Raw genomic sequence first — 21458 nt, 5'->3', positions numbered from 1 at the left:
GAGGTGCTGATTCCAAACCTTGCTTTAGGTTCAATCTCTTTGCTACCCGTCTGGTTGCAAACATTTACAAAGAGTTGTTAGGCGTTGGCTGTCTAGAGAGAGGCCCAGAGAGGCCCAGTTTCCAGATGCCAGCGTTTTTGTTGTTCCTTCCAACTCTTTCCCATCAAGAATCGGTATTCCAGATTCCCAGGAATTGGAGACAGGGCAAAAAAAGGACTCCGTTCGGGCAAGCAGACTGCACCATTCATGGAATCAAAAAGGGGACTGCTAAGGGTTTCTGCGAGGCCAGGAATCAAAACCTGCCCACAGTAGCTGTTATTAGTGCTGTCCCAACAAAAGAGGTTAGAATAGGAATAGAAATAGAAATTAGAATAGAAATGAATAGAGTGTAGAGTGGAGTGGAGTGGAAAGGAAAGGAAAAGAAAAGAAAGGAAATATAAGAAATAAGAAGAAGAAATAAGAAATAGGAAGAGAAGAGAAGAGAAATAAGAAATAGGAATAGAATAGAGAATAGAATAGAATAGAATAGAATAGAATAGAATAGAATAGAATAGGAATAAGAAATAGGAATAGAATAGAGAATGGAATAGAACAGAACAGAATAGAATAGAATAGAAATAAGAAATAAGAAATAAGGAGTAGGAATAGAATAGAGAATAGAATAGAATAGAATAGAATAGAAATAAGAAATAGAATCGAGAATGGAACAGAACAGAACAAACTAGAAATAAGGAATAGGAATAGGAATAGGAATAGGAATAGAATAGAATAGAATATTAATAAGAAATAAGAAATAGGAATAGAATAGAGAATAAAATAGAATAGAATTAAGAAATAGGAATAGAATAGAATAGAATAGAATAGAATAGAAATAAGAAATAATAATAGAATAGAGAAGAGAAGAGAAATAAGAAATAAGAAGAAATAGTAATAGAATAGAGAATAGAGAATAGAACAGAACAGAATAGAAATAAGAAATAGTAATAGAATAGAGAACAGAATAGAATAGAAATAAGAAGTAGTAATAGAATAGAGAATAGAACAGAACAGAACAGAATAGAAATAAGAAATAATAATAGAATAGAGAAGAGAAGAGAAGAGAAATAAGAAATAAGAAGAAATAAGAAATAGTAATAGAATAGAGAACAGAATAGAATAGAAATAAGAAGTAGTAATAGAATAGAGAATAGAACAGAACAGAATAGAAATAAGAAATAGTAGTAGAATAGAGAACAGAACAGAACAGAACAGAACAGAACAGAATAGAAATAAGAAAAAGAAGAAATAAGAAATAGGAATAGAATAGAATAGAATAGAATAGAATAGAATAGAATAGAATAGAATAGAATAGAATAGAATAACAGAGTTGGAAGAAGGGACCTTGGAGGTCTTCTAGTCCAACCCCCTGCTCAAGCAGGAGACCCTATACTATCCCTGTCCAGCCTCTTCTTAAAAAAACAAAAACACCCCAGTGATGAAGCTCTCACAATTTCTGAAGGCAACTTCTGTCCCACTGGTTCGTTGTTCTCCCTGTGAAGGAAGTTTTCTCCTTCATTCCAGGACAAAACAAACAAACAAACAATTTTTTGTTTGTCTGTTTTTGCTCTGGGCCCCGAGAAGCTGAGTTTTGCAGCCGGCGTCATTGATACAACGAACCCAAGGGTTTTTAAACTCCCAGCTTCTGAATGGAGAACCTGCGGAGCGTTACAACCGGCAAGCCTCCCTGGCCCATTGTCGCCGCACGCGGAGCCAAGGGCGGATGGATGGAGTTGCCGCTGCTGCGGGAAAGAAGAAGAGAACGGCCTGCATTTTTCTCCAAAAGCAAACACAGCAGGAAGAGGGAGGGAGGGAGGGATGGAGGGAGTACCAGCCCTGTGGAATTACTTTCTGGATTTTCTCCCCTCTTTCATTCTGCTTGCCAGCCAGCCTTATTAATAGCCGGGTTTGACATCCAACTGGCTGGCAACATCTTTGGTGGACATTTATTTTATTTTTATTTCATCTCCTCCAAGACCTCTCTCTCTCACTCTCTCTCTCTTTTTGATATCCTTCCCTGCCTGATGAAGGGCCCCCGAGGCACCGGCTTGACTTAATGGGTTGTCTCTTCCCTGCCCGTCCTCGTCGTAGTAGTTAAGCTGGACTTTAACTGATTGCAAACGCTTGCTGCATCCCGAGCTGGGGATGAAGGCAGGGAGGGTTGGGTTGGGTGGGTGGGTGGGGGAACTGAGAGACTATCAGTGCACTAAACAACCTAGCCCCAGGCTGGGATAGGCGGCCTTTCTGAGACGTCTTTTGTACTGTCAGGACCGTTTTCACCGTTGTTGTGGCTTCTTACGGCTTTCGCGGGAATGAGGAGGGGGGGAGAAGGAAAGCAGAGGGGGCTTGGGGTGGGGGGAACCTCAAAGGATCTCATGAAATCTTGTTTGGAAGCAATAAAGCGGCAACCGGCACTCCATTACCGGAGTCTGCAGGGGGCTGCGATAGGGAAAAAAGGATCCGCTTAGCGGAAGGGGCAGAGGAAGAGGAGGGAGATGGAGGGCAGGGTGACCTTCAGCGGCCGGTGTCTCCCCTCTTTGGGGTGGCAAGGAGAATGGGGGGGGCATCATCCTCTGCAGAGGAAAAACGTGCAAGGTTTGTGGGCTTCTGGTTTCCCCTGTTTCCCAAATGTGGATTTGAACACCGGTTAGATTCTCCCCCGCACCCCCCCAAAAAAATCCCCCCCAAATTGCCTTGTTTATAAGCCCCTGGGAAAATCTGCACTGGGTGGCGTTCCGCAGACATTCTTCTCCAAAATAGGCCTTATCCTTTGCAAATCCACGACAGATCTAGCTTCCAAAGTCGACGTATTTCAAAACTGTTTCGTCCTTCCTTTCCTTCTACCCATTTGAGATAGGTAGAATTCTTTATTGGCCAGGTGTGATTGGACACACAAAGTGTACGTAAAAAGGGAAGATACGTTTCGGTCAAGAATCATAAGGTGCAACACTCAATGATAGTCATAGGGAATAAATAAGCAATCGAATCATACTAGGAAACAATCAGGATAAATGGTAAGGATACAGCAACAAGTTACAGTCATAAGTGGGAGGAGATGGGTGATAGGAATGATGAGATTAATAGTAATAGTCATGCAGATTTAGCAAATAGTTTGACAATGTTGAGGGAATTATTTGTTTAGCAGAGTGATGGCGTTTGGGAAAAAACTGTCCTTGTGTCTAATCGTTCTGGTGTGCAGTGCTCTATAGCGCCTTTTTGAGGGTAAGAGTTGAAATAATTTATGTCCAGGATGTAAGGGATCTGTAGATATTTTCCCAGCCCTCTTTTTGACTCGTGCAGTATACAGGTGCTCCATGGAAGGCAGGTTGGTAGCCATTGTTTTTCTTGCAGTTCTAATTATCCTCTGAAGTCCGCGTCTATCTTGTTGGGTTGCAGAACCGAACAGATCAGGTAGACAGGGGCCTCCATGGATAGAGGTTAGGAACATCTAGGAATTACGAAGCCCTAATATTTAGGTCCTTGCTAGATCTGCCTTCCGGCGCCTGTGAATGAAATTTTTGTCCACTGGGATGTGTTGATTTGGGGGGATAAGAAAGCCGGCCTTTGTCCATTCTGGCGGACACCTTGGTCGTGAACCCCAACAGCTGCTCCACGCAGCATCTCGCATCCGGCCACCCTTGCAGGTAACATCTCTTTCACATATTCCCCAAAGAGAAAAGGGGAAAATTTCAGGAACTTTTTCTACCGTCCATATTTAGAGATGCTTTATAGAAATGGTGGCCTTCAACAGTCTGATGCGTTGCGAGCATCTTTTAAAGTTGCGCGAAGTTGAAAAGAAAGATGAGGAACTTCCTCCTCTAACTGAATGACCCACCCACACCCACCCAAATATGGTCTAAGGGGAGAAGAGAAAGGAGCTTCGACTTTATCAGCTTTCGACGGGGGTGATAATTCTCACACAAGACCAGACACACAGACACCCAGCACAGCAGAAGGGATAAGTAAGCAAAATAACTCCTCCGGGTACCGTCCTTATCGCCTCTCTTATTGATGCCCATTGATTAGGCAGAGGGTGTTAGCATGAAGGAGTGGGGAGGGGAGAGATGGGGGATGGACACTTACTTAGCTCTGGAGAAGAGGGATAAAGCCAAGAGATGGAAATATTAAATTGGGCCTAGGGTAGCCGTCCCCGCAATCCGCAGCGGGGATTAGGGGACGGAGACGGAAGCACGAGAGAAAATCTTCCTCTAATGACGGCGAGATCTCCGCTTTGTGGAGCGGTTCCGCCAAGGTTGGCAAAGGCCTCTTGGACGGATTGACCCTTTACAGCTGAAATCCGACTCAGCTTTGCACGCAAGACGTGCGGCGGGGAAATATTCTTTTCCTGTAGCACTGAGGGCAGATAACTTGCCCGGTTTTTCTTGCTTACGGACCCCCCCCCCCAAAAAATAGGGGGAACTGGGGAAGGGCCCAAGAATCCCCCTTGGTCAAGTGGGATCCCTTTTAAAGCGCGGGATGTATCTCCCCACAATCCCCTTTGCTAGCTGAGGATTCTGGGAAGTGAAGTCTGAGCACCTGGGCTTTTATAATATCTCTTCTTTTGTTATTGTTGTTGTTGTTGTTGTTGAAATATTTTTTATTGTTTTTTTTTTTAATCATACATTCCATTTCTGTGTGGAGCAGTGAATTCCCTAGGTCTCCATGGTGTAAAACATACAAACATCACAGCGGTGGGGTTCAAGTAATTTAACAACTGGTTCTCTGCCCTAATGACTTCTTCCAACAACCAGTTTGTCAAACGGCTCAGAAAGTTAACAAGCGGTTCGGCCGAAGTGGTGCGAACCGACTGAAACATCATCATCGCATATATATATGTATGTATGTATGTATGTATGTATGTATGTATGTATGTATGTCTTTGGTTATTCGGGTTTTCTCCCACGTAAAATTGGAAATGTCTTGGCGAAGTTTCGACGAAATCCCATTCGTCATCAACAGGGTAGGTGCTTACAGCTTCGTATTTCTAGAAGCACGAAGCTGAAGCCTGAAGATGACGAATGAGACTTCGTCGAAACGTCGCCAAGACACTTCCAATTTTGTGCGGGAGAAAACCCGAATAACCAAAGACCTATATACAAACACCCGCGAAAATCTCAGAAAACAAATATATATATGTGTGTGTGTGTATGTGTTTTCGTAGTGTGTGTACACACACACACACACACATAAACAAATATACGGTAATGTATAAATAAATATGCAGTACTATCCATCATCTTTACAACGTATACTATCTTCCATCGAAGTACTGATTATATGACCATCCAAGTAATAGCTCGTCTGTTTTCCTTTCTCATGCAGACCATATTTCATCCAATTCCAGTCCTTCTAAAGCAGGCAATGCCCTTGTAGAGTCCATCTGCCCTCAAAAAAACAATTTGAAACTCTCTTTTCCTGATACATTCTCCCCCACCGCCTGGTGGGATGTGCCAAATGTGCCCTTAAAGCTTTAATAGCCGGAGAGAACATAAACAATGAAAGATCAAGATAGTTCGATAAAATAATGCGGGCCGGGGAGGCGTAGAGAGAGAGAAATCTGCAAGCTTTATAGATAACGTACGAAGAACGGTTGCGGGATTTGGGGTTTGGCCAGTCTAGAGAAAAGAAGGACTAGGGGGGACATGATTGCAGTCTTCCAGTATTTGAGGGGCTGCCACAAAGAGGAGAGGGGTGGGCCGACTTATTTTCCAAAGCACCTGAAGGCAAGACAAGAAACAACGGATGGAAACTAATCAAGGAGAGAAGCAACCAGGAATTAAGGAGAAAATGCCTAACAGGGAGGACAAGAAATAGAAGTTGACTTCAGTCACTTGTCTGAGGTTTTTCCTCAGTGGTGAAATCCAATGTTTTTTTTTTACTACCGGTTCTGTGGGCGTGGCTTGGTGGGCGTGGCAGGGGAAGGATACTGCAAAATCCCCATTCCCACCCCACTCTGGGACCAGCCAGAGGTGGCATTTGCCAGTTCGCCAAACTACTCAAAATTTCCGCTACCGGTTCTCCAGAACCTGTCAGAACCCTGCCGGATTTCGCCCCTGGTTCTCCTGCTTGAGCAGGGGGCTGGACTAGAAGACCTCCAAGGTCCCTTCCAGCGCCATTCGTTTCTAAATTCTCCGGGAGAGAAGCAAGAGACGGCGAGGTGACTTAACCATCTTTTTACAAATCAGAGCCTGCCGTGAGGCATTCAGACCAGGTTCGCAATCTGGATTCGCCCCACCAAAATCTGGAACCCACTCGCCTTTCTCACCCTGGGACCCCAATTCTGCAGCCCCCCCACACGCCCCCTCCGCCCTCCCCAGCATCGACTCGCAGCCTCCAATAAAACCCGAACACGATGGTTTGTGATTGCCTCTGTTCGCTGCGCGTGGTGTGCCAAAGCCGACCGAGTTTATCGTAAAGGATGCACATTTGCGGCGTGAATCTCCACAGCGAGATGCCCTCGGGGCCAGCTCAGAAACGGAGAGAATTAATTACATTTTTAAAAAAAGAAAAAAGAAAAAAAGAAAAAGAAAAGGAAGACAGAAAAGAGGAGAAGTGCCACTTCTTTTAAAGTGTGAGGGACAGACGGGTGATGAAATCCTGCGGGGAGAAGTACAATGGTGTGTGTGTGTGTCGCGGGGGGGGGGGTTGTTGTTTGTTTTTTTTGAGGGGAGGGGGTCTGTTTCTACAGACAAGCCCAGAAAAGGAGAGGAGAAGGGGGCAAAAAATCAGAAAAGGACAGAGAATGGAGCTTTCACCTGCCCGCGTTGTATCCGGAGATCAGGCCTCTGCAGCATTTTAGGTTAAGGTTACCGAAGCAGTAGTGGGATTCAGCCGGTTCGGGCAAACCGGTAGCGGCGGCTGCCGGAGGCTTCCCCCCACCTACCCGGACATCATCGCATTCCGTTTTTGACGCTCCGCCCATGCGCAGAAGATCCTGCGCATGCACAGGAATGGCGCATGCGTTCACATTTGCGAACCGGTAGCGAAGTTAAATGAATGTCACCCTTGTACCGAATACATGCAGAACGAAGCCCGTTTTGTCTAACCTGGTAGGTCTGGTCTTTCCTTTAAAAAAAAAAAAACACCCTCCAGGTTCAGGCATTGTAAACTAGAGAAGGTGAGCTGTAGGGATTTGTGGGGGGGACTTCCTGGAAGTCTCTCCTCATTTTCCCTCCCCACAAAAAAGACGACGAGTTTTGGATTGTGTCTTCTCTGCCGAGTTTTGGATTGTGTCTTCTCTGCCGAGTTTTGGATTGTGTCTTCTCTGCCGAGTTTTGGATTGTGTCTTCTCTGCCTTGCAAAAGTCCCAAGTTGCCCAGTGAACCTGAATTGGGTAGGGGGGGCTTCCTAGAGGGCAATGCAAGGGGAGGAAAACGAAATGGGAACTCGGGTGGGTGGGGGGGAGAGAGAAGGCTTCTGTCCTGCAGATCGACCGAAGGAGAGATTTTGCTCCTGATAACAATAATAATAATAATAATGCTATTAAATTCTAATACCGATTGGATACGGAGAGAGTATTGATTTTTGGTTAGCCACGGTGCTCCCCTCCCCTCGGAGTAAAATATAGAAAAGCAAGGTCAAAAATGATGGGGTGGGTGGGGGGGTGGATGAGCTAGGATGGAAATCAGCCTTCTCAAAAAACCCCAAAAAAAACAGGAGTGGGGGGAGTTTCTGGATGGAAACAAGGCATGCAACGAAACCAGTGCAACTCAACTGGGTTGGAAACTGAGGCGTGCTCAAACTGGTGAGCCTGCGCTCCTCCCTCTCCAGCTGCAGGGGAGCCCCGCTCAGCACCGGTCTAGGGCAGTGGTGTCAAACTCAAGGCCCCTGGGCCAGATCTGGCCCACGGGTGTGTGGGTGTGGGTGTGTGTGTCTGTGCTTAGATCTGGCCCGTGGTGCTGCTGTCCAAGAAATAAGCATGCAAAGAAGGGACCTTAGGAAAGGAGAAAAGGAAAGAGGAAAGACAAAGAAGGGAAGAGAGCAAGGAAGGAAAAATAAGGAAAGGGGGGAAGGAAGAAGAAAGGAAAAAGAAGGAAGGAAGGAAGGAAAGAGGGTGAATGGGAGGAAGGAAGGGAGGGAGGGAGGGAAGGAGGAAGAAAGGTGGGTGGGTGGGTGAATGAGAGAAGGAAGGAAGGAAGGAAGGAAGGAAGGAAGGAAGGAAGGAAGGAAGGAAGGAAGGAAGGAAGGAAGGAAGGAAGGGGGGTGGGTGAATGAGAGAAGGAAGGAAGGAAGGAAGGAAGGAAGGAAGGAAGGAAGGAAGGAAGGAAGGAAGGAAGGAAGATGGGTGGGTGAATGAGAGAAGGAAGGAAGGAAGGAAGGAAGGAAGGAAGGAAGGAAGGAAGGAAGGAAGGAAGGAAGGAAGATGGGTGGGTGAATGAGAGAAGGAAGGAAGGAAGGAAGGAAGGAAGGAAGATGGGTGGGTGAATGAGAGAAGGAAGGAAGGAAGGAAGATGGGTGGGTGAATGAGAGAAGGAAGGAAGGAAGGAAGGAAGGAAGGAAGGAAGGAAGGAAGGAAGAAAGAGGGTGAATGAGAGAAGGAAGGAAGATGGGTGGGTGAATGAGAGAAGGAAGGAAGGAAGGAAGGAGGGAGGGAGGGAGGAAGGAAGGAAGGAAGGAAGGAAGATGGGTGGGTGAATGAGAGAAGGAAGGAAGGAAGGAAGGAAGATGGGTGGGTGAATGAGAGAAGGAAGGAAGGAAGGAAGGAAGGAAGGAAGGAAGGAAGGAAGGGAGATGGGTGGGTGAATGAGAGAAGGAAGGAAGGAAGGAAGGAAGGAAGGAAGGAAGGAAGGAAGGAAGGAAGGAAGATGGGTGGGTGAATGAGAGAAGGAAGGAAGGAAGGAAGGAAGGAAGGAAGGAAGGAAGGAAGGAAGGAAGGAAGGAAGGAAGGAAGATGGGTGGGTGAATGAGAGAAGGCAGACAGGCAGGAAGGAAGGAAGGAGGAAGGTTGGTTATAATGAGAGTGAGGGAAGGTCTGAGGAAAGTCCTGCCTTAGCGCTTGGCCACCACAGATGCCCCGGGCACGAGTGATGCTGAGCTGCCCGCTGCTACCCCCCACCTCCAAGGTCAAACACAACCCTGATGTGGGTCAAATACAATCCTGAGTTTGACACCCCACGTCTAGGGGATGGGGTTTATGGGAACTAGCGGTGAAATGCACTTTACTTTGCTACCGGTTTGGAAATGTGAGCCCGCGCGCGCTCCTCTTCCGCGCATCCGCAGAGGGTCAAAAACAGGACGTAATGACATCCCGGTGGGTGGGTGGAGCTACCGGTTCGCACGAACCGGATAGATCCGGCTGGTATTTCACCGCTGATAGGAAATTGTCAGGTTCAATTTAAGCGATTTATTACAAAAAGCCGATACACCGGAATCTTCTCCAGTAGCAGCCAGCACTTGGCTAGAGTGTGATAAGAGTCCATGGCAGTCAAGGGGAGTTGGATGTGATTCCTTGGTGACTACGTAAAGATTCCAAACCGGTTCCTCCTTCTCACTCCTCCCTTTGGCTATGCCAATGCTTCTCTGACACAATTATCGTTAGAGACAGAGGGAGATGCCCAGTAGTGGTTTCAAATCCCGTCGCTAACCGGTTCGTGCATGTGCGCGATGCTTCTCCTTGTTGAGGGGGGGTCCGTGATGGCCGTTGCCCCCCCTCCCCAAACACGCTTACCCTTCTCTCTCTTCCCTCCCCCCTCCCCGTTGCAGGTGATGAGCATTCTGAGCAACCCCAGCGGAGTGGCCCCCCAATCCCAGGCCGACTTCTCCATCTCCCCGCTGCACGGCAGCTTGGACAGCGCCAACGCCATCTCGGCCAGCTGCAGCCAGCGCAGCGACTCCATCAAGTCCGTGGACAGCCTCCCCACCTCCCAGGCCTACTGCCCCCCCACCTACACCACCACGGGCTACAGCGTGGATCCCGTGGCCGGCTACCAATACGGCCAGTACGGCCAGAGTGAGTATCCTTCCGTTTTGGACGACCCCCCGACCCCACCCCCGGCCCGGGGAGGAGGGAAGAGGAACCCCTGGCAGGTTCGCCCCCCTTCTCTGATGGTGGGGAGGGAAGGGAGGGGCTGCACTCCCGCCTAATGGGCCTCCCCAGTAATGCCAATGGTGGGGTGCAGATGGGGGTCTTCACGTGACTTTTAGGGGATTCCAAGGCTGTCTCCCGTACCCACCAGGCAGCCCCTAAGTCAGGGGTCTCCAACCTTGGCGAATTTAAGCCTGGAGGACTTCAACTCCCAGAATTCAAAGCTGGCTGGGGTGGTTCTGGGAGTTGAAGTCCACCAGGCTTAAAGTTGCCAAGGTTGGAGACCCCTGCGCTAAGTCCCAGTCCTGTAAGGGTGAATAGGATCCTCTGCAAAATGCTCGGCGTTGCCTATCTTGGGGAGGGGGAGGTGCCTTTGACATTTCCCCCTCCCCTCCCCCGTGTCTCCATAGATTCTCACTCCTTGGGGGTCACGGGGTGACCCCAAAAGGTGAGTGGGGATTTTTTTCCTTTTCCTTTTTTTTCCTTGAAGACATTTCCCTTCCCACCCAAGGAACTTCTTCAGTTCTGAACCAACGGTGGAATGGATTCAGTCCTGGGGTGTAAAATTTGTTACTGTGGGCGTGGCTTGGTGGGCGTGGCGTGGCTTGGTGTTCTGTGGGCGTGGCTTGGTGGGGGGTGTAATGTGACTAGGTGGGTGTGGCCAAGTTTTTTTTTTACTTTAAAAAGCATTTTTTGTACAACCTCTTCGGCCGAAGAGGTTGTAGAAAAAATGCTTTTAAAAGGCTCCTCTGACAAACCCAGCTGAGTTGCCTGATCGTCAGAAGCTTTTTTTTCTTTTAAAAGCATTTTTTTTTGCCTTTAAAAGAAAAAAAAAGGCTCTGACAACCAGGCAACTCAGCTGGGATTGTCAGAGGAGCCTTTTAAAAGCATTTTTTTCTACAACCTCTTCAGCCGACAAGATTGTAGAAAAAAATGCTCTTAAACGGTTCTGACGATCCCAGCTGAGCCGCGCGATCATCAGAGGCTTTTTTTTTTTTTAGTTTTAAAAGCATTTTTTCCAGCCGAAGAAAAAAGGCTTTTAAAAGTTAAAAAAAAAAACAACCTCCGATGATCACGCAGCTCAGCTGGGCACATGGGTGGGGAGGGCAGGGAGTTTTGCTACTGGTTCTCTGAACCATCCGCCGCCATCCGCTACCGGATCGGGCGATCCGATCCGAACCTGAAGCATTTCACCCCTGATTCAATCAGAACCGAAGAAGCTTCTTGGATCAGAAGCGAGACGTCTTCTTTTCAAGGAAAAACAAAGTTTTGATACTCCCCTCTTCTTCACAAGACGAGACCCTGCCTTGCGTCCAGGGGCTCTGAAGCGCTGAGGGGGAGGAGAGCCCCTAAGGATGGGGGGCAGCCCCTCCCCTAAGGACCCCCGGACCAAGGAGTGAGTGTCCCAGGCCTTTTCTACAGCGATGGATGGCTCAGATACCCTTTTACCATCCCGGGGTCCCGTCGGTCCTAAGTGCCCGAGTCCGTTACCCGGTGATGTTTGGGGCACACACACCCCGTTTCCCCTCCCCTGGGGGCTCCCAAATTGACCTCTGGGCCCCTCCGTTTTCCTTTTAATGCGCTTCCCTTCCCCAAATGAGAAACGGCTGCCCGGAGGAGGGTGGTAGGGGGGAAGGCCCGTGAACGCTCCCTCACCTCTTCTCCAACCCCCACCCACCCACTCCCATTTCTCTCAGGGAAGTACCCCACCCCACCCCAAAGAAGTTTGGCCTGTGACCCTCCCCCCCCCACCCAACGACCTTCCTCTCGTTTCTGGTGCGGAAACCCAGCCACACGTGGAAGTGATAAAAACCTGAAATAAATTCCAGGGGCAGAGAGATGCCCCCCCAGGCCAAGCGTTAGTCACAGGCCCCCTATAGAGGGGCTTGTCCGTGTGTAACGTACCGTTGTGTGTGTTTGTGCACGGCTGAGGACAGGAGGGGGGGACCCCCACCACCCATACACACACACACACATACACAAATGAGGAGCTGCGGGGAGGCGGGTTAGGGTGGTCCGTCCGTTTCCGAAGCTGGGAAAGAAAAAGGGCATAGGGGGCACTTGGCAAAATCTCTCCCGATTTAAAACCCGGAGGGACTGGGATGCCCTGCTGCCCTGGGAGACCCTGACTCACCCTAAGGAGTTGAAGAAGCAAGGGGGCTCTGAGCTGGCAGCCCACTCCTCTCCCTGGGCTCCGGTCAGCAGGCAAGCCCGGCTTTGACTGGAATGGACTTAAGGGCTGCTCTTCTCTTCTCTTCTTCCTTCCACCTCGGCTCGTTGGACGAGGTGAAGCAAAGCAGCTTTCCCATCTTTTCCGGCTCGGCCTTCCCTTCACCAGCCATGGGCCCAAAGGGGGACTCTCTTCTAGGTTTCTAAAGGGAGAAGAGGGGGAGAGGGGAAGAGGAGAGGAGAGGATAATTTTAGAGGAATGGAAAGAAGGGAGAGTGGAAGGGGGAAGAGGAGGAGAGAGAAGGGAAGAGAAGAAGAGAAGAGAAAGGGAATTTTAGAGGAATTGAAAGAAGCGAGAGTGGAAGGGGAAGAGAAGGGAACCGAAGAGAACAGAAGAGGAGAGGAGAGGAGAGGAGAGGAGAGGAGAGGAGAAGAGAAGAGAAGAGAAGAGAAGAGAAGAGAAGAGAAGATGGGGTGTCATGTGACTGGGTGGGTGTGGCCAACTTTTTTTTTTAATTTTACTTTTTAAAAGCATTTTTTACTACCTATTCGCCCGAACTGGCAGTAAAAAATGCTTTAAAAAAGTAAAAAAATGCTCTAAAAATGTTTTTTAAAAAAGGTTCCAACAATCGCGCAGCACAGCTGATCAACAACTGGCGATCAGCTGTGCCACGCGACCGTCGGAACCTTTTTTTTTACTTTTTTAGAGCATTTTTTTACTTTGTTATCACTTTTTTTTGATAAATTTTTATCGCTACCGGTTCTGCCGAACCGGAGTGAACCAGTAGCATTTCATCCCTGCGTAGAACGTTTTTTAAGTTGGCACTGCAGTGACCGCCCTTGGCAAGGCCTGCAGGGAGGGCATCACCTTCCCACCTGCCCACTGTGCCAACTTTCTAAAAGTTGGGTGGGCGGGTGAGGGCTTAAAAGGACCTGAGGACAAGCTGCGGCTTAAAGCTTTAATGGCATCCAAAGCCCACCCTCTTTCTCCGGCCTGGTGCCCGAGCCGTTGCCCACGGTTGCCCACCTCCTTGGTCCCGACTCAACCGAGGACGAGTGCCAGCCTGAAGAATTGAGCTGGTCCCACAGGCCAAAAGCTACACTAATGATGGCGGTTATGGAACGCCGAGGCGTGAAACAAAATGCTAATGGATATGACAAGTCTAATAAGAATTTTTGCTAGGAAGGACCTCCCTTTGGGGAAAGGGCGCTGACAGGATACTGACGGCTGAAATTTGTTTACTTGCCCGCACCAAGTGGGGCTTTCTGTGCGCGATTCTTATTAATCTAATTTGAGGCTGAAGAATTGCAGGGGGTTTGGGTGGGGAGAAGCAGGCAAAAAAAAAAAATCGGACTGAAGCTCGGCTAACAAAAGAGTTTCGACATTGGGTGCCAAAGAAATACAAAAATGTTAAATTTATTTCAAGCCTGCCGCCCGTCGAGAGCCGAAAGTCAATCAGTACAGGTAGTCTTAGACTTACGGCCGGAATTGCGCTCCAATTTTTGCTGCTTAAGTGAAGTGAACGTAGCTCCGTTTGATGACCTTTCTCACCACCGTCACTAAGCGAATCACTGCCATTGTTAAGTTAGTAACCGGGTTCTTCAGTGAATCCAGTTCCCCCCCCCCCGTCGCCAAAGGGGACACGGCGACCATCATAAATGTTGAGTCGGTTCTCGGGTGTCTGAATTCGATCGCGTGACCCACCCAGTAATGATGCAAGTGTGGAGAAACTATTTGGTAACTTTGAGCGGTCACTAAATGAACGGCTGTAAGTTGAGGACGACCTGTAGTTAGATTTCAAACCCTACCGTTAAGTTTTATCAGCCCTTTCTCAGATCATGAGAACCATCAGCACTGACTGAAATGCTGTGTTGTTTTTTTTAATTTAATTTTATTTGCATTTATATCCCACCCTTCTCCGAAGACTCAGGGTGGCTTACACTATGTCAAGCAATAGTCTTCATCCATTTGTATATTTATATACAAAGTCAACTTATTGCCCCCAACAATCTGGGTCCTCATTTTACCTGCCTTATAAAGGATGGAAGGCTGAGTCAACCTTGGGCCTGGTGGGACTAGAACCTGCAGTAATTGCAAGCAGCTGCTGTTAATAACAGACTGCATTAGTCTGTTGAGCCACCAGAGGCCCTTATGCCAGTGGAGCTACCAAACACTCTTATGTTTAATTCAGGTTTTTCTAACACCCTTACAATATTTATTTGGGGAGGGGAGAAGAATATAAAGAAACTTCTAAGGCACAAGTGTCCAATCATGGCAGATTTGAAGACTTGTGGACATCAACTCCCAGAATTCCCCAGCCAGAAGAGGAATTGAAGTCCCCAAAGTCTTAGAAGTCACCAAGATTGGACATAAAAACACACACACACCATTCTAAAGGATTTCAAAAGCTGGAATCCGACTGCTTGTTATCTCTATGCTAACGATAACGTGAAGTCTGACCTCTTAACTTTGGAAATCTCTTCCTCCGTTAGCAGATGATAGCTGGGAAGTCCCATTTACCGTATGTTTAAACTTAAATAATTCTATCATGGTTTAAAGATAGAATTTCTTTCCGATATACTCAATGGTTGGATTCAGCCGGTTCGGCAGAACCGGTAGTTCAATTGCTGGCTGGCCCCGCCCTTTCCAGGAGTCCTCACGGGCCTCATTTTGTCTCCCAGGTAAGTGCAGGAAGGCCTGATCAGTAGCCTTACTCCCTTCAGCCCATCAAAACACCGATTTTAGATCGGAAATATAAAAAACTGGCCGTTCCAGAGAGTAAGGCTTCCTCACGTGGTATTCGACGGAGTAAAAAGGGAAGGGTTTTTCCTTTTAATCCGCGTCAACCACGTCTGTTTGTGCCCGATCGATCAGTCGTTGTTGTAAACCGCCCAGGTTCACTTCAGCGAGGTGTTAGGGCGGCGTGGGAATTTAATTAAAAAATGAAACGAACTCTGGAGGTTCCTGCTTTTACTACAACTGGATCCTTTTGCCATTGGTTTGTCTACGCGGCTAATTCTTTCCTCCCTTCGCAAAATTTCCCCCGAATTAATTCAGCAATGATCGGTCATTTTGCAATGGGGGGAAATGCCTCCTACTGAGCTGGGAATGCATGTGTTGTGACATTCCCGTGTTGCCACACTATCGACAATTATACATGTTGCTGGGGGGGGAGGGGCGGGAAATTGCACCTGGCCGGGGATAGGAGGGTGGGACTCAGGAATCAACCTGTTTCAAGATTCATGCATCTGTCTCTTTCTTTCTTTTTCTTTCTCTTTTTCTTTCTTTCTCTCTTCTGACTTCCTGCCTTTTTTTCTTCCTCTCTTCCTTCCTTTCTTTTTCTTTCTTCCTTCCTTCCTTTGTCTTTCTTTCTTTCTTTCTTTCTTTCTTTTCTTTCTTTCTTTCTTCTGACTTTCTGCCTTCTTTCTTTCTTTCTTTCTTTCTTTCTTTCTTTCTTTCTTTCTTTCCTTTCTCTTTCCTTTCTTTGTTTCTTTCTTTTCTTTCTCTTTCTCTCTCTCTGTTTGTTTATTTATTTATTTTCTCCCTCTCCTTCGCCCCTGCCAGCTGCTGTCGACTACCTGACCAAGAATGTCAGCTTGTCCACACAGCGCCGGATGAAACTCGGGGAACATTCAGCCGTGCTGGGGCTGCTACCTGTCGAAACAGGCCAAGCCTACTGAAGGCTCCATTCCTGGGGGAGGGTCCTCCCCATGGCCAGCCCTCTGCCATCAAGAACCCCGCACTACGACCACCGAACTTTCTGGGACCAGCAGCCTCTGTCGTCCGTCACCGGCGTTTCTTTCGGAGACTCAAAGGACCAAAACTTCCCACCCTTGCCTCCACCACCACCTCCCCGCCCTGCCCCACCACCCTCTCCTTTTCTGTGTACCTACGAAGACTTACGACCGTGTTCCCAGCTCTAGAGACGGTGGGTTTGTAAAGGACTCCTCCCACCTGGGAGCTGGGTGGCCAACGTGGTGTCTTTACGAACGTTCCTCCCAGATGTTTTCCAATCGTGGCGACCGCTCGGTGGAGTCAAAGCGAGGAAGCTCTATTCTTTGTTCATTATGTAGCTAGGTAGATACCGATATATTCTTTGGCCCACCTACCCTCCCCGTGACACATACCCCCATCATTTTTATTATGGTACACGATCAATAATACATGGAGGAAACTGGCTGACCAAAGGACCACGAGGGGATGCTTTGGACCAAATACTATACAAGCATCAAGAAGCGAGACTGACAAAGCTAAGAAAAGCTGATCCTGGTCAGAAAAGGAGAGAGAGAGAGAGAGAGAGAGAGAGTTGCTACTCTTGTAAATATGTTCACCTCCGCTTTGGGGTTAGGAAGGTTTGACGGGGAGGCAGATCCGGTAGATTCCAAGGAAGCTCTGGCTTCGGTCTCGGAGTCATCTTCAAGGGTTCCTCAAAAGAGCGCGAATCCAGTGGTGGGATTCAAGTAATTTAACAACCGGTTCTCTGCCCTAATGATTTCTTCCAACAACCCGTTCGCCAAACTGCTCAGAAAGTTAACAACCGGTTCGCCCGAAGTGGTGCGAGCCGGCTGAATCCCACCACTGCGCCAATCCATGCTTGCACCTCGGAGGCCTCTGGCTTTGGGGAACGGCCAGTTCCCCACTGGGTCACTTCGGAGGCCCCCACCTGTCCACCAGGAGAAAATTGGGGAGGGTGGGGGTGGTTAGAGAAGGCAGAAAGGTTGCATTCACATCCACCACCACCCCCCGCCCATCCCCCGTGACGTGAGTTGCTAGCAGCCCAGCAGAAAGCGGCCGATCATTTATGGCGGCGTCTGGGGTGTGCAAAACATCTCCAAAATGGCATTTCCGCCCCCCACCCCAGCCGTTTGCCCACTCTTTGGAAATCAAGTGGGGACCCAAAGGATCGCCCGCTCTGCTCCAAGACCCCTAACCCAGATTGCGAAGGACAGCTTGGAGGGACAAACAAACCCCCGGCTTCAGATGCTCCCCTAGCAGGGAACCATGGGTTCTTCGAAGGTGCATCTGGGATGACCCGCTGGGGGGTACCCCTCCTCGGCCCCTCGTCTTCTCCCACCCGTGTTCTAACCAGCATGTTTGCCTCTCCTTCTTTCAAAACTGTCATTACTGATTGCACTCTTTAACCTCAGAGGTGAACAGAGAGTGATAAAAAAAGATTGAGTCAAACACACACACACACACACACACAAACACACACACACACACACACATCTGGGAAATCTCTTCTACTCAAGCCAGCCTCTCTCCTGCCCTTAGCTCCTCGTTGAGTGCCTGTGGAGAAATTTAAGAGCTTGGGTGACCTTTCCCAGTCCGTATGGCTCGATCGAAACTGTTTGATTCAAGATTTTAGGGATCTGGGAGGGAGAGATCTCTGCAGAAGGGCAAGTCAGGCTGACTTGTCTAACCATTTCAGCTACAGCATCCTGGCCTCCTGGTCCAGCCACATCACACACATACCCCCCACAATACCCAAAGCACCAACCACAGCTGGCCCTCGCGGCTGACCCGGATTCATTTTGCATTCCCAAGTTTCCTAGATCCTCCACAGATCTAGAAAACAGATCCTAAATACAGGTACTCCTCGACTTAACGGCAGTTTGCTTCATGACCGTCCAAAGTTACGGCAGCACCGGTGGGGGAAAAAAACGTGACTTAGCACCTTTCCCACCCACCCACCCGCCGCCCCGCACTTACGCCCATTGCAACATCCTCAACGTCAAGCGATCTGCGTGTGGAGATCTTGACGACTGTGATTCACATTTACGATGGTCGCAGCATCCTGGGGGAGGGGTGTGTGTCACACACGCGATCCCCTTTCGCGACAAGCCAAGTCCACGGGGATTCCCTGTACCGCCGTGTGACTCACTTAACGAACGCTTGACAAAAGGCGGCGAGAAAAGTCATAAAAGGAGCCCAAAAGCTCACTTAGCAACATAAAGCTCGGGCTCAATTTGCTGTCGTAAGTTGAGGGGCTACCCATAGAATCCATGCACCCGGAGTTAAGGGGTCGACAGTTGTGGGTGCTGGCCAGTGGTGAGTTTCATTTTGCTACCGACACGTGCAGAACGTATTTGATGACATCCGGGGCAGGTGGGCGGAGGCTCCTGCCTTTGCCGCTACCAGTTCGCACGAACAGGTAGCAGCCCACCACCGGTGCCGGCTGACCAGGATATGACAATTTTCCTTTTTGGGAAAAGAAAAAAAAACTTGTGGCCCAAACGAGCCAACTTAACCAACACCAAGGGAACCAGGCTGCTCCCGTTGGCCATTTCTCTAAAGCCGGGTTTTTCCAAACTTGGCAACTTTAAGACTTGCAGACCGCAACTCCCAGAATTCCTCTGGGAGTTGAAGTCCGCAAGTCTTAAAGTCGCCAAGCTTGGACACCCTTGCTTTAAAGTGTGCAAGACTTTAAACCACCAAATTTGCAGCTATTTAAAAAAAAAAAAATCAGAACAAGACAGCGGCCAATTGACCGAAATTTTCCCCTTTGATCTCATCTCCTGGAAGGGAACACGCTTGTCCTGGTTTTTATTTTAATATTAACACACAGAGTCACACAGACACAACACACAGTGTATGGTGCTGGTTTTTATTTTTTTACACGCGCAAGAGGAGTACGAAGCCTATAGAAGTAGGCACAGAGGCAGAGAAACATACTATTTACCTTACTGATCGCTTTTAAAAAAACCGCAGCGCTGCTTCTCCAGATGTTTATTAAAGGCGGGAGGGTGGGGAGAGACTGTTAGCCGCTTTTGCTTTTTTTTAAAAAAAAAGATGCGTTTTTAAAAAAAATTATCAGTGGGAAAGGAAGAAGGAAGAGAAGGATGGAGGGGGGACATGGCTTTGAGCAGGATTTTTCTAGCAACACCTCAGACCAGATTTGGGCACTGGGAACTGCGGGGCTGCCTCTATACAGTGGCTTTAATTCCTCCTTGTCGGTTTCTCCCCGTTACGGGTTATAAAAGAGCCCAGGGGTTTTGATGAAAAAAAAGGACGACAGAGTTTGATCTGGTGGCTCGGTGGATAAGACGCCGAGCTTGTCGACCAGAAAGGTCGGACAGTTCGGCGGTTCGAATCCCCTAGCACGGGTCTCCTGCGTGAGCCTGGAGTTGGACTAGATGACCTCCAAGGTCCCTTCCAACTCTTGTTACTGTTAGGGCGAAGTAGAAAACCCAAGGAAGCATCTGCAGTTGAGGCATAGGCATCGAAAGTCCTGCCATCCGTTGGATTCCTTCATTTTTCTTGCTTCCTTTGTTTGTTTGTTTGTTTGTTTGTTCGTTTATCTTCTGGGACTTTGGAAGAAGTGGGAAATAACCAGGGGTGAATGCTACCAGTTTGGTGCGTGCGTGCGCATTCGCAGTGTGTGCCCATACGCGCGTTTCGATGCATGCGCACCGCAGTTCTGAAAAAGGGAGGCTTAAGAAGGTAAGTAGAACAGCGAGGGTAGGGGAACGGCTGTGCCGCGCGAATTAGATTTGCTAGAAAGCAGAATTTCCTGCTTTCTAGCATATATAAATTGTGTGGCACAGCTGATTGTCGGAAATACCGGTTCATCTCAACCGGTAGCATTTTTTTTTACTACCAGTTCAGTCTGAACCGGTAGCATTTTTTTAACTACCGGTTCTCCTGAACCGGTCCGAACCGGTAGCATTTTTTTTTTGCTACCGGTTCTCCCGAACCGGTCTGAACCGGTAGCATTTCACCCCTAGAAACAACCCACCACTTTTCATTTTTAGGAGAAGACCCTCTTCTCTGGCTGAGCCCCAACTTTTTTCCTGCCTCCTAAAGACTCAGGTGGCTTCCCTTAATTTTGACTCGGATCTAACAATAACTCTGTGGTCGTTACTGTGGTCGTTGCCCGCCAGTTTCCCTCTTCCCGGCTCGGGCAAGAGACCCCACAGATGGTGAAGGACACACAATCCTGTTGGAATACCGCCCCTTGGCTCCTGTGCTTTATTCAAGGAACAAAAAAATCAAAATTATCCAGCAAACAACATTCCTCCCAGAATCCCTTCTCTCCAGTTCTTAACAAACTGATGATGGCCACACAAATCCAAGTTCGATGATCATTCCAGGAACTCAGGTTATATCTCCCCTCCCCCCAAAACACACACAAAAAAAACCCCTGGTCCCGAAATACAGGTACACCTCAAACTCCCCCCCCCACTACCCGTCCCACTTCTTTTCAAGGAGGAGAAACAGCCTGACTATTTCCAGATCAGAAAGGTCAGCGGTTCGAATCCCTAGTGCAGCTCTCCCGCGTGAGCAGGGGGGTTGGGCTAGATGACCCCCACGGTCCCTTCCAACGTTGTTACCCTTAAAAAGCTGCCCTCCCCCGTAAAAGCTTTGAAAGGAGAAAACCGCCATCACCCGCTCCCCTCCTCTTCCCCCCCTCCCCAAATATCATTCCAAGAACTGTGTGTATTTTTTTTTTAATTTTTCTTTTCTATACTCCCCACGGACACACACAACACCCCCACAAATCCATGGGGAGCTCGGGGGAGACGGAGACGTATTGCTGAAAACATTTTGTGTATTTAATGTTTCTAATTTTCCAGCCCTAACAAACGTCATATACCCGAACTATTTACCCGTAGCACAGGCCTTTATTAGTAGTCAGTTGCTGATTTGTTGCTTCTGTGTTCAAGTCATAGCTAATTTTGCTCCATTGTGTATGGTTGTGGCCGGGCAGGTGTGCGAAAGAGGACCAGGTTTGCTTGCGTGCAAGTGTGTATGAGTAAGCATGAGGTATAATCGCCCCATAATTTATTCAGCTATATGGAATAGTAGAATAGAAAAAAAAAAAAACGAAACTGGTATTGCTTTAACCTTCCGCTGCCTGTGGTGTCCTTCTATGTAACTCAGGCATAACTGTTATACATTAAAAAAAAGGAAAGAAAAAGAAAAATGAAACGTGGTTTTGGAAGTCTCATTTTTCCCCCCCTCCTTTTTATCCTCGGCGACACCTGGGAAAAAAATACGGCATCGTAAACCTCGACGAGCCCAAAAGCGATACCGCTTGGCAAGGTTGTTCAGCCGACTCGCTAACACACCTCGTTGGTGCCAATCGTAATAAAATTGGGGGCAGACCATTTTTTTGGGGGGGGGGGGACTCGAGAGACGAGATTTCAGAACGTCTCCTTTGAAAAGAAACAAAGTCAGTGGGACTCGGGGACGGTTCGTTTAAAGTAGAAAAGAGGCCAACGCTGG

At 48.3% G+C, this 21458-nt stretch overlaps 1 protein-coding gene across 7 annotated transcripts in view; it reads left to right on the top strand.

Moving 5' to 3' along the window:
* Positions 1–21151, top strand: part of PAX7 (paired box 7) — a 145695-nt gene extending 124544 nt beyond the window's left edge. For all 7 annotated transcript variants that reach the window (XM_058160905.1, XM_058160903.1, XM_058160904.1 and 4 more), the window contains 2 exons: positions 9739–9985; positions 15795–21151. In XM_058160905.1, coding sequence (XP_058016888.1) covers positions 9739–9985; positions 15795–15910 — 363 coding nt within the window. In that variant the 3' untranslated portion in view covers positions 15911–21151. The remainder of the gene's footprint in view (positions 1–9738; positions 9986–15794) is intronic.
* Positions 21152–21458: the final 307 nt, after the last annotated feature.

This window comes from Ahaetulla prasina, chromosome 18 (assembly GCF_028640845.1).
Source record: "Ahaetulla prasina isolate Xishuangbanna chromosome 18, ASM2864084v1, whole genome shotgun sequence".
Taxonomy (NCBI): domain Eukaryota; kingdom Metazoa; phylum Chordata; class Lepidosauria; order Squamata; family Colubridae; genus Ahaetulla; species Ahaetulla prasina.
Note: the sequence above shows the minus strand (reverse complement) of the source record. Positions and strands in the feature narration are given on the sequence as shown.